The following is a 12266-nucleotide window of genomic DNA, read 5'->3' as shown; positions in this document are numbered from 1 at the left end:
GGCAAAGCAGTAAAGCTCAGAAAGAACATTAAAAAGAACATTAAAAGTCAAATGCGAAAGAACGGGTCAAGGGACAGACAGCCCTGAGTTCTCACCAAGCCTTCTGGATTTAAGTGGAAAAACAAAATGCCGAGTGACGCCCAAAGGAGAGTCTGTTTAACTTTCTTTAGAAAGAGTGGCCTTAACAAAGCACCGTGCTGGGGACATGCCTCTAAGGCCTGCACTTCCGTTTGCAATAATCAGTCCCCCTGATCTTCCCGGAAGCCCCTCTCCTGCAACTCATGCACCGATCAGACCCCTCCCCCCCCCCGCTCTCCCCCCCCCCCCCCCCGCTTTCTCCCCAGGGACCCCCCCCACCAGCTTCCTTCCTCCTCAGTCACTAAAGACGTCAATTTGGTTTCACTCAAGGGAATGCCAGTTTACCTTTGGAAAAACATTTTAACACACAAAGTTTTTTACCTTGGAATATTCCCTACATAGGGTAGAGCATTTATATCATAAATGTTACTTTTCAAGAAAAAGAATAAGACCCCCCCATGGCAGCTACTGCTCAGTTTAGGAAACAGAACGTCCGCATTCCCTGAGGCCCCCCCCTCGGCCCCCTCCTGGACTTTCAGGCACAGGATTGATTTGTCTCCCTTTTCCAGTGTTAACACTTGGCTACGGGTCCCCCAGAAACAGCGTTTGGAGTCCAGCAGTGTTTGCTGCAGCGCTGGGGCTAAAGCGCGTCCGACGGACAGGTGCAGCTGTAGGGCCCTGATTTAACCTGCCGCATGGCCGGGGCTCCACGCGGAACCACAGCAAAATGTGCCATCGCCCCGTGAGGAGCACTCAGTCCCTCCTGTGTAGCTGCTGGTCTGTGCAGTGATTCTCAGCCCCGACCGCATTAGAATCACCCAGGGAGCAGAAAAGTTATTGGGACCCAAACCTCACCCCCTGAAGCCCCGATTTAGCAGATCCGTTGTGACATGAGCCCCAGCATCATCTGAATGCCCCCAGGTGGCTCTGTGTGCAGCCCAGACGGAGAACCTGCCTCCCGGCTCATCCCTGAGCCACTGTCCACGGCGCGGGGAACGCCACACTCTTTCAAGAGTGTTTATTACCCATGTACGCTCTTCCCAAAGGCACTGAGAGGTCAGACTGTTCGAGAGGCTCACCAGCGCTGAAAGATGCCTGACTTTGGGGCAATGTGACAGGCGTGACAGGGTCCCGCTCTGGCTTGAGGTGCACGTTCCTGATCACATCTTTTCAAATGTGCCCGCGTGTCACTCGTCTGCGGGTAGACGCCTACTCGTTTGCCTGTTTGCTCGTTGGGTTCTCTTGTTCTTATTCATTTGCAGGAACTCCTTAAACATTCCGGAAAATCATCCCCTGTCCTGGGCTGGACCCGTCCTTTTCCGGGCTCTGTGACCTTAGCACCACTAACTTAAGCCCCGTGACTGCATTCCCTTTGCACAGAACGTCATCCCAACCCGAGCTGGGAGGTGAGGCCGGGGGTCGTGCGAAGCACTCGGCCCGGTGCTCGGCGAGTTCAATAAGCTGTGGCCACGAGGAGGGCAGATTTAGACATTAACCAGGATGCTGAGATGCGCTGTGACCGCAGCACAGAGCCCACGCGTGACACATCGACTCTCGAGGCGGGAGGTGCTGTGTGGCAGAAGCAAGACTGCTGCCTCTGGAGAAAGACGAGGCCCCGCGTGGCCTTTCAGATCCGCTCCTGTCCGTCGGTGCTCTCATCTGTGCACACACCATCCCACAACAAGAGGATGAGCTTCAGGGGTTCGATGTGGGGTAAAGGCTCGTAGGACAGTCACGTCACTCAGAGGATTTCAAACATAATTCCCCCAGTACCCACCGCAGGGCAGGCTCGGGTACCGAGAAAGCCGGCGGCCTGCTCGGTCTGTCCCAGGGGAGGAAAGGCAGAGGGAAACCCGCAGCAGGCACCCATGATGTCGCCCTGACCTCGGGCCCATGCGACAGGAGACAGGAAACGCTGTACCAACCTGAGGGAATCGCTGAAATATATTCCACTCCCGAGATTTCCAGCATCTGTCCTTTTCACGCCACGATCTTCAACTACTTTGGGCAGAAGCAACCCGCTGAAAAAGAACATAATGCCATACTAGAAAGAGGGAGTCTTGCGTGGCAGCCTCATCGTCCCGGCTAAGACAGGTGCTGTTCCCGGACGCCTGCTCTGCGGAATGTGCCCCACACAGAAAGACAAAGCCTGCATGACTTCGCTCGTGCATGGAGTCTGAGAGTCAAGTTCATCCAGTCAGAGGGGAGAACGGGGGTTTCCGGGTGTGGGAGGGATTAGGGGGCTTGGGGGGTCAAGGTTACATCTGTGGGATGATTACACTCTGGGGACGTGACGCACGGCGTGGTGACAACAGTTAATCATCTGGTATCATAAACTTGAAATGTGCTAAGATAGCAGATCCTGGGTTCTCACCGCAGGAAAAAAATAAAAGGTAAGTATGTGAGGTGGTAGATGTTGATGAACTTGGAGGAGTTCCCGTTGTGGCGCAGTGGTTAACGAATCCGACTAGGAACCATGAGGTTGCGGGTTCGATCCCTGGCCTCGCTCAGTGGGTTAAGGATCCGGCGTTGTCGTGAGCTGTGGTGTAGGTCAAAGATGTGGCTCGATTCCCACGTTGCTGTGGCTCTGGCGTAGGCTGGTGGCTACAGCTCCGATTGGACCCCTGGCCTGGGACCCTCCATGTGCCGCGGGAGTGGCCCTAGAAAAGGAAAAAAGACAAAAAAAAAAAAGATGTTAATGAACTCAAGTGTGGATATCGTTTCACAAAGTCTATGTGTATTAAATCACCACACTGTACAACCAAAAAAATCATGCCATGGACTTCCCACCTGCTACAGTGGGTTAAGATCCCTGGCCTTGCTCAGGGGGTTAAAGATCCCATGTTGCTGTGGCTGTGGTGTAGGCTGGCAGCTACAGCTCTGATTCGACCCCTGGCCTAGGAACCTCCATGTGCCGTGGGAGCGGCCCTAGAAAAGGAAAAAAGACAAAAAAAAAAAAGTTAAAAAAAATCATGTTGTAAACATAAATACATATAGAGTTTTTGTCAATCATACTTCGATAAAGTTGAGAAAAATATACCCACTAAAAGACAAGTAAATAATTAGCATGAAAGTGAAAAGAAGAGCATATTTCTTCTTCTTCTTTTTTTTTTTTTTTTTGCTTTTTAGGGCTGCATGTGCAGCATATGGAAGCTCCCAGGTCAGGGGCTGAATCAGAGCTGCAGCCGCAGGCCTGCCCCACAGCCACGGCAACACAAGATCTTTAACCCACTGAGCGAGGCCAGGGATCGAACTGCATCCTCAAGGATACCAGGTGGGTTCATTACCACTGAGCTACAATGGGAACTCCCAGAAAAGTGTATTTCAAAGTAATACCACAGAAGGAATGCCAGGTGCCATTAAAATGGACCAAGCCAAGGTCATGCCTGTCTCGACCAGCCGAGGGCCGTTCCTCCTCCTTGGATCTCTGCCCCTGCAGGCTGAACCCCTTCATGCTCAGCAGAAGAGCCTTGACGCCGAGGCTGACTGAGCATCCTCTGCAGCGCCCCCCCTAAGAACTCTCTGACGTCCAGTTAAACCGTGCTAACTTCTGGGAAGGGGGGGCCCGCACATGCCTGCCTTCTACAGGTTGAATTTTGCATTATGAAACAGAATTAATTTCATAAAACAGTTTTTGGGGATTTAATCCTGCTTAATCTCTCCTACTCTAAGATTGTTCCTACACTTTTCTTTTAAATTTTGAAATAGTTGCTTAGCATGGAGTTTAAGTGTGAGGAATGAGGTAAGGATTCAACTTTATACTTTTTTCCAGACAATTATCCACTTATCTCAACATAAGGTGTTCAAAAAAAAAAAAAAAAAAATACTTGCTCCGCAGAGATAAAAGCTACCTCTGTCATATACTAAATTATCATGTTGCTGCATCTGTTCGTGGATTTGTGTTCTGCTGATTCGTCTATTTATTCACCACCTCCCTGTTTCACTCAGCAAAGCTTTAGAACATGTTTTTTAAAATTTCTTACACTTTTAATTTTTTCCCCATTTTTTGGCGGACCCTCGGCGTACAGAGCGCCCAGGTCGAGGATCAGATCCGAGCTGAGGTTGCGACCTCCACTGCAGCTGTGGCAATGCCATGTCCTTTAATCTAATGAGCTGGGCTGGGGATCAAACCTGACTGCTGCTGGCGCTTCAGAGATGCTGCTGATCCCTGGTGCTACAGTGGGAACTCCTAAAATACATTTTAAATGTCGGACTGGTTAATCCTCCCTCATTCTTCTTCCCTTTCAGAATTACCCTGGTAAAGTCAAATTTTAAAAAAATATATGGGAGTTCCAGTCCTGGCTCAGTGACTGGGATCCATGAGGATGTGGGTTTGATCCCTGGCCTTGCTCGCTGGGTTGGGGATCTGGCGTTGCCCTAAGCTGTGGTGTAGGTTGCAGACGAGGCTTGGATCCCTAGTTGCTGTGGCTGTGGTGTAGGCCAGCAGCTGCAGCTCCGATTCCACCCCTATCCTAGGAACTTTAATATGCGGCGGGTATGACCATAAAAAGCCAAAAAAAAAAAAAAAAAAGAGAAAAGAAAAAAAGTGATGCAGAAACAGCTTCTCAATTCCTGAAAAATATCTTATTCATCCACTGATTGTGACGGCGATAAACATAAATCAAAGAACCTGCACCCTTCTGATCAGTGCTCCCTTTAGCTCCTTCAAGAGAAGTGAAAGGTTTTTTGCAGATGGAGCTGAATTGTTTCTTTTTAAGCTTCTGGGTATGTATTTAATTAAAGATCCAGATTTAATCATATTTTCCCCCTGCTCCTTGTGACTTCAGTTTCAGCATCAATACTAAGAATCATTCAAAGCAAAGAGAAAATTAGAGCTATGTTTGAGTAGATCAAGTGCAGTATCTGGACACTCCAATTCCTAGACTGTCCCTAGATTAGAGACACAGAAGAGTCAGGAAGCAGAGAAGCCCTGCCTTCGCAGGAGACAGCCCTCAATAAAAAAGTCACATCCCTGCACCGCACTTTACAACACATCCAGTAGGGAGTTCCCATCGTGGCGCAGCGGAAACGAATCCGACTAGGAACCATGAGGTTTCAGGTCCAATCCCTGGCCCCGTTCAGTGGGTTAAGGATCCTGTGTTGCTGTGGCTGTGGTGTGGGCTGGCTGCTGGAGCTCCGATTCGACCCCTAGCCTGGGAACCTCCATATGCCACAGGTGCAGCCCTGAAAAGCAAAATAAATAAATAAATAAAATACATATATAATAAGTAAGCGTAACTGAAATCACATAATTATAAGCCAAAGTGCCAGGGTTCTCTGGAATTGAATACGTTGGCTGATGTTAGCAGAAAAGGTGTGTGTACTGTAAGAAGGAAAGGGAGCTACTTCACGCCGTGAGCCTGAAAAATCTGGGGAAGGAAGGCGGCTGCTTCTCACCGGGACAGGATCCCCACGAAGCTCTGGGCAGGTGACCCGTGCAGCAAGCGCCTCACGGTGCCCAGCTGGCTCAGAAACTCTGCCGCTTCACTCGCTCTGCCAACGCGGAATATCTGCAGGATGTTCACGGGACTCTTTCTGCAGGAATGAGAAGAAAATCTTGAGATTATACAATTGAAAGCAAAATAAAACATTGTGATTAGCAGCAGAAAACCTCAAATGGCCCAAATGTCATCACTGCATTCAGTGAATCACAAAGCAGCATTTCTTGGAAATACTACGAAGCCATTAAAAAAAAAATCACACTCTTAAAGGAAATACAGGGAGTTCCCTCACGGCTCTGCTGGCTAAGGGTCTGATGCTGTCTCTGCAGCGGCTTGGGTTGAGCTTGGTGCAGGTTCATCACGGGCCTGGGAATTTCCACATGCCACGGGTGCAGAAAAAAAAAAAAAATCACACTCTCAAAAAAAAATAAGGGTATGAAGCAAAACTTATAGTAAAATGTTTGAAAAGTGGGTTATGAAACATTATGCCTAATAGGATCCCAAATTTTATGAAATGTATAATATACAGAATATACGAATTGAGTAAGTCCATTCATCTGTTCATGCATTCATTCAACAAACATACTCTGTACCGAGCACTCTATCAGCACTGGAAATAAGACAGCCTGGGCTGGGCCACGTGGCGCTTACATTCTGATGAGAGAGACAAAAGGTAAGACTCTCAGGAGCTCCGTGAGAGGGTGGTCAAGAAAGGGCTTTCTCTGGAGGGGACACTTAAGGGACATGGCCAGCAAAGCTCATCTGTTAGGATCTAACTGCCGTCCAGGGTGTCAGCGGGGCGGCAGGGTGGGAGCACCCCAGGAAGGCGTTCGTCCAGGTGGCAGCAGAGCCGACAGCAGGAAGCCAGGAGAGGGCTCTTGGAGGCAGAACTGACAGAATCTGATGGCCTCCCCACCACAGCCACAGCAACAGCGGATCTGAGCCACTTCTGCGACCTACACCACAGCTCATGCCAACACTGGATTCTTAACCCACTGAGCGAGGCCAGGGATGCAACCCACATCCTCATGGATGCTAGCTGGGGTCATTACAACTGAGCCATGATGGGAACTTCTTGGGTGATGAATTTCCTTCATGTTTTCACGTATTTTCTAAACTTTCAGAGAAAAACATACATTTTATAACTAGAAAAATATTAATAGGAACAGGTCATTATCAGCGAAACGAAATGGCGGAAATCTAATTTTCAGAGCAGCGGGCTTCCCCCAGGAGAGGCCTGCCCTTGAACTCTTCAGCACATGGGTGTGGGGTGAGGGTTTCCCCAGCTGGTGGCTGCTCCCTCCCCAGGGCTTGGAGACACAGCTGCTCCTTCCCTTTGGCTCCAGGACAAACCTGGGTACCCCCTTCCTGACTCTCCCTCACTGTAACGACCCTCTCCAGATGCCTAAGGGAGGGTCAGAGACAAATCCGCCTCCGCAGTCTTGAGAAAGCAGACAGGAGCTGGAGGAATCAGGCTCTCTGACCTCGGACTACGCCACAAAGCTACAGTCATCAAAACAGTGTGACACTGGCACCCAAACAGACCCATGGATCAATGGAACAAGCTAGAAAGCCCGGAAATAAACCCATGGACTCATGGTCAACTAACCCCCAACCGAGGAGGCACGAATATGCACTGGAGAAGAACAGTCTCTTGATAAGCAGTGCTGACAAAAGTGGGCAGCCCCAGGTAAGAGAACGACGGTGGAACATCCCCCAACACCACACACAACAAACTCCAGATGGACGGAAGACCTAAGCGTGAAGACCAGAAACCATACAACCAGAGGAGAACACAGGGAGAAGGTTCTTTAACATAAATCAAATTGTTTTCAATCCATCTCCTACAGTAATAGAAGTAAAAACAAAGATAAACAAATGGGACCTAATTAAACTTAAAAGCTTTTGCACAGCAAGGACACCATAAAAAAATGAAAAGACAAACCACAGAATGGGCGAACATTGGCAAATGAGGCGACTGACAAGGGATTAGTTTCCAAAGTACACAAACAGCTTATACAACTCAATATTAAGAAAACAACCAACCCAATTAACGAACGTGCAGAGGTCTAAACAGACCTTTCCTCCAAGAAGACACATGGAGGGACAAAAAACACATGAAAAGATGCTCAACATCACTAATTATTAGAGAAAAGCAAATAAAAACACAACGAGGCAACCCCTCACACCAGTCAGAATGGCCGTCAGCAAAAAGTCTACAAATAATAAACGCTGGAGAGGGTGTGGAGAAAACGGACCCCTCACCCACTGCTGGTGGGAATGTAACTTGGGGCAGCCACTGTGGGGAAGCGTATGGAGGTTCCTCAAAAAACTAAAAAGAATAACAAAGATCATATACCACGACCAAATGGGATTCATCCCAGGTTCATAAAGATGGCTCAACATACGCAGATCAATCAACGTCACACACCACATTAAAAAAACTAAAAACAGAGCAACAACACGATCTAACAGTCCAGATGTATACCCAGAGAAGACGAAAACTGGAATGTGAAAAGATATGTGCACCCCAATATTCAAAGAGCACTATTCACAACAGCTAAGAGACGGAAGTCACCTAAATGTCCACTGACAGCTGAATGGATAAAGAAGATGTGGTGCATATGCGCAATGGAATATTACTTGGCCACAAAATGAATGAAATAATGCCATTGGCAGCAACATGGATGGACCTAGATATTCTCATGCTAAGTGAGAGAGTCCGTCAGAAAAAGACAAACATCATAGGATATCACTTATATGTGGGAAAAAAATGATTCAATGAATGTATTTACAAAACAGAAATAGACTCACAGACACAGAAAACAACCTTACGGTTACTAAAGGAGAAAGGGCAATGCGGAGGGATAAAGTACGAGTCAGGCTTAACCGACACTCGCTTCTACGTGTACAACGCATAATCACTGTATTCAACGTCTTGTAACAACCTATATGGGAAAACAACCTGCTATAATGGAAAACTAAACATCATTATATAAAATCATGATAATAATCTATACGGAAAAACAATCTGAAAAAGATTCTATAGCTGAGCCACTTTGCTGTATGCCTGAACCTCACACAAGACTGTAGGCCAACTACACCTCAATAAAAGGTACAATCGGGAGGTCCCGTCGTGGCACAGCGGGAATGAATCCGACTAGGAACCATGAGGTTGCGGGTTCATCCCTGGCTTCCATCAGTGGGTTAAGGATCTGACATGGCCTCAAGCCGCACTGGTCACAGATGCAGCTCAGGTCTGGCGTGGCTGTGGCTCTGGTGTAGGCCGGTGGCTACAGCTCCGATTCGACCCCTAGCCTGGTAATCTCCATATGCCGTGGGTGTGGCCCTAAAAAGGAAAAAAAATTCAAATCAAAGGAAATCAAAATAATCTGAATATACACAGAAATAAAACCCAGAAAAGACCCGCAGGAACGGATTTTTTTTTAAATTGAGGTGAAATTCACCTAACATAAGCTTCACTGTTTTGAAATGTACAGTTCAGGGGTATTGGGTGCCTTCGAAGGGGTGTGCGACCACCACCTGTCTAACTCCCAAACATCTCCTCCTCAGGATCGCCCTGTGCTGGATCAGCCCCCTTCCTCCCTCCCGGCAGGAGGCCGTCTGCTTCCCTCTCCTCGGGGCGGACTGCCTCCTGGCCTCACAGCAGTGCAACCACGCCGTGTGTGACCTTTTGCATTGGGCTGCTTTCCAGGTTCACCGTGTTGTAGCGTGTATCGAGCTTCTTTCTACAGCTGAACAGCATTCCGCTCCACGCTGATGCCGCACTTTGTCAATCCGTCCGTCGACTGATGGTTTTCTGGGTTACTGCCACTCTTGGCTCTCGTGCGTGGTGCTGACAGGCACACTCAGGCAGCCGTGTCTGTCTGAGTCCTTGTTTTCGGTTCTTCCGGCACACCCAGGCGTGGAATCGCCGGGCACGTGATCACACTGTTTAACTGGGGGAGGACCCGGCAAACGGCAGCTGCACCACATCGCTTTCCCACAAGCAACGTACGAGGGATCCCGTTTCTCCACAACCTCATCAACCCTTCTAGTTTGCCCTAAAGACAGCCATTTCAGCAACATGCCGTGACACTGGGGACGGAATTGGAGGACGACTGACCAAGGAAGGCAGAACACAACTTCAGAAAGGTCTGGGTTCGTCTGCAAGGGAGGCGTGGCTGGGGCTGGTTCGGCAGGTGCTGGGCAACCGGCTCTCAAACCAGCAACGAGAGCCACACACAACCCTGACCTGCAGCATCTGCGCATCCCGAGGTGTGAATGCCGCCCCCGTAGCTGAGAGCAAGTTGCTAACGGTCTAACGGTCTGTTCACGAAATTCCTCAGGATGGAACAGCCGGCCCCTGCAAGCTCATCGGCACGGCGGGCTCTCGGCGTGTGCGAGGCTGACGAGGGGGACGCTGGCCTGTTATGAGACGGCGACGGGAGAACAGGGCAGAAGGGCCAGGCCAGCAGAAGCCAGTGTCTGAACCTTGCAGCTGCCCAGACTCCTGGCCACAGAGACCTGGAGCTCCTGACCTTCGAGAGCCCGTCCGACAACGGTGGCATCTGCCTTTGCTCTACTGCGGCTGCCCCAGGCTGCTGACCGCACATCAGCTGAGGGCTCAGCTGAGGGCGGGATGCTGACGGTCCAGGAGCAGACGGCGTGACTGATCGGGGCGCCATGCCTCCTGGCATGTTTGCTGTGCCGAGGGGTGACCAGTGTAGACGTGGCCACACACGTACTGCTGCATTCTAAAATCTACATTTGAGTGGGTTTTCCTATGCAGAACTCTTCAGAACTCAAACACTGCGTTTGAGCACAAACTCTAATACCCTCTCATCTAAACTTTTAAAATTGATTTTGGAGTTCCCGCCGTGGTGTTAGGGGTCGGCAGCGTCTTTGCAGCTCCGGGATGCAGGCTGGACCCCCGCCTGGCCCACTGGGTTAAAGGATCCGGCGTTGCTGCCATTGCGGCTTGGATCTGATCCCTGGCCAGGGATCTCCATATGCTCCATCCCCCCAAAATTAATTCAGAGCAAGATTAGGTAAACTTGGAAGAGAGTGGAATAGCAGGCAGTGTTTAAGCCTAGAACAGAGCTCCGAGCCCTATGACAAATGCAGAAGTGAGCATTCTGTCATCATGCCACGCTTATCCTGATAGTGGGGATTAAACCCCTGGTATGTGGAGACGGGCTCCAACGGGATCTGAAACCGTTTTACGTAAGAGCAGATCCGCACGTATTTCCTTTGTGCTTACCTGTGATCATTCCGCAACACCTCTTCCTTGACTCTGGAAAATTCTTCAGTGTTGGGCTCAACCAGCTCAATTTTGCATCTCAAAGCTCGGTATTTGGCAAGAGACGGTGGGTTGGGTTTGGACAAATTAGTTTCACAGACACTAACCATGTCTCTTATTAGCTGTGGATAGAGATAATTCATACACATTAGAATTACCACAAAGCTAAATATTTATGTCACGTGATACTTTCGCAAAAAGGTTGGATAAATAAGCTTTTTTGCCCAAAGCTTTTGATCGATACCCACTTGGACTGTCATGCTGTGTGCAGGGTGACACAGCTGCCTCGGGGGTGGCACGGCATACAAGGATAATGACAGAGTGTGTTGGTACAGACACTGCGGTTCGTCAAGTGGTCTTGGGTCGGGACTCCTCTACCCCACGCCAGGCCACACGTCTGCTGAGCTGTCAATCACCCTCCCTGCACACTGAGCCAAGTGGGGCTCTGAGACGCTCCCACCGCAAGGCTGGGAGAGGAACGGCCTCTGACCATCAGACGCCGAGTCCAGGCTCCTTACAAATATTCATGAACACATCCTGTGTGCACTGGGTCAGGGTGGAAAGACGCAATAGATGCTTAAGACACACGCCTCGTCCTGAGAGGGAACCCAAGTGCGCTCCAAGGTCATGGGACCTCGGGCAAGGGGACAATCCTTGGATCAATCCTCCTGCACAACCTGAGTTACATTTCTCACGGGGGTTTGCTGCCTTCAACGTCTTTGGGACTAAAGAGACACCGAAGAGGAGAGTCAGCCACTCTGCGGCCACAGCGTGGGGAGGGGCTTTCTCACGATCATTCAAATCCACCCGCCAGAAAACAAAAGATTACTGCATTTCTCCCTATGAGAGTAAATTTCTGTGCAGTAAAACAGGAAGTCAACCACCACCACCGCCACCACCAAACTCCCCACAAAGAAGAAAAAACAAGTAAACTGGAGAAAATATTTGCAATTCGTATCACAGACAAAGCTCCCTAACTTACAGAGATCCCCAAAATCATGAAGAAAAATATCAAGACTTGGGAAGTTCCCACTGCGGCTCAGGGGTAATGAAGCTGACTTCGATCCAGGAGGAAACAGGTTCTATCTCTGGCCTCCCTCAGTGGGTTAAAGGATCTGGTGTGGCTGTGGCGTAGGTCGGCAGCTGCAGCTCCAATTGGACCCCTAGCCTGGGAACCTCCATATGTCTCAGGTGTGGCCCTAGAAAGACAAAAAAGACCAATAAAGAAAAAATTAATAAATAAATAAATCGCTTTGCTGTCCACCTGAAACTGACATAATATTATAAATCAACTATACTTCAACTAAAAAAATAGTAATAAAAAGGGAAAAGGGGGGAGTTCCCGTCGTGGCGCAGTGGTTAACGAATCCGACTAGGAACCATGAGGTTGCGGGTTCGGTCCCTGCCCTTGCTCAGTGGGTTAAGGATCCGGCGTTGCCGTGAGC

General features: G+C 49.3%; 1 protein-coding gene across 2 annotated transcripts in view; it reads right to left on the bottom strand.

Annotated features, from left to right (window-relative positions):
* The window catches only part of PARP4 (poly(ADP-ribose) polymerase family member 4), an 85150-nt gene that overhangs the window by 48850 nt on the left and 24034 nt on the right, over window positions 1-12266 (bottom strand). For both annotated transcript variants that reach the window (XM_047756457.1, XM_047756456.1), the window contains exons 10-12: window positions 10783-10943; window positions 5476-5613; window positions 2004-2099 (exon numbers count right to left, since the gene is read on the bottom strand). In XM_047756457.1, the coding sequence (XP_047612413.1) occupies window positions 2004-2099; window positions 5476-5613; window positions 10783-10943 (395 nt within the window). The remainder of the gene's footprint in view (window positions 1-2003; window positions 2100-5475; window positions 5614-10782; window positions 10944-12266) is intronic.

This window comes from Phacochoerus africanus, chromosome 13, assembly GCF_016906955.1.
Source record: "Phacochoerus africanus isolate WHEZ1 chromosome 13, ROS_Pafr_v1, whole genome shotgun sequence".
Taxonomy (NCBI): Eukaryota; Metazoa; Chordata; class Mammalia; order Artiodactyla; family Suidae; genus Phacochoerus; species Phacochoerus africanus.
This window is presented reverse-complemented; position numbering and strand designations above follow the sequence as displayed.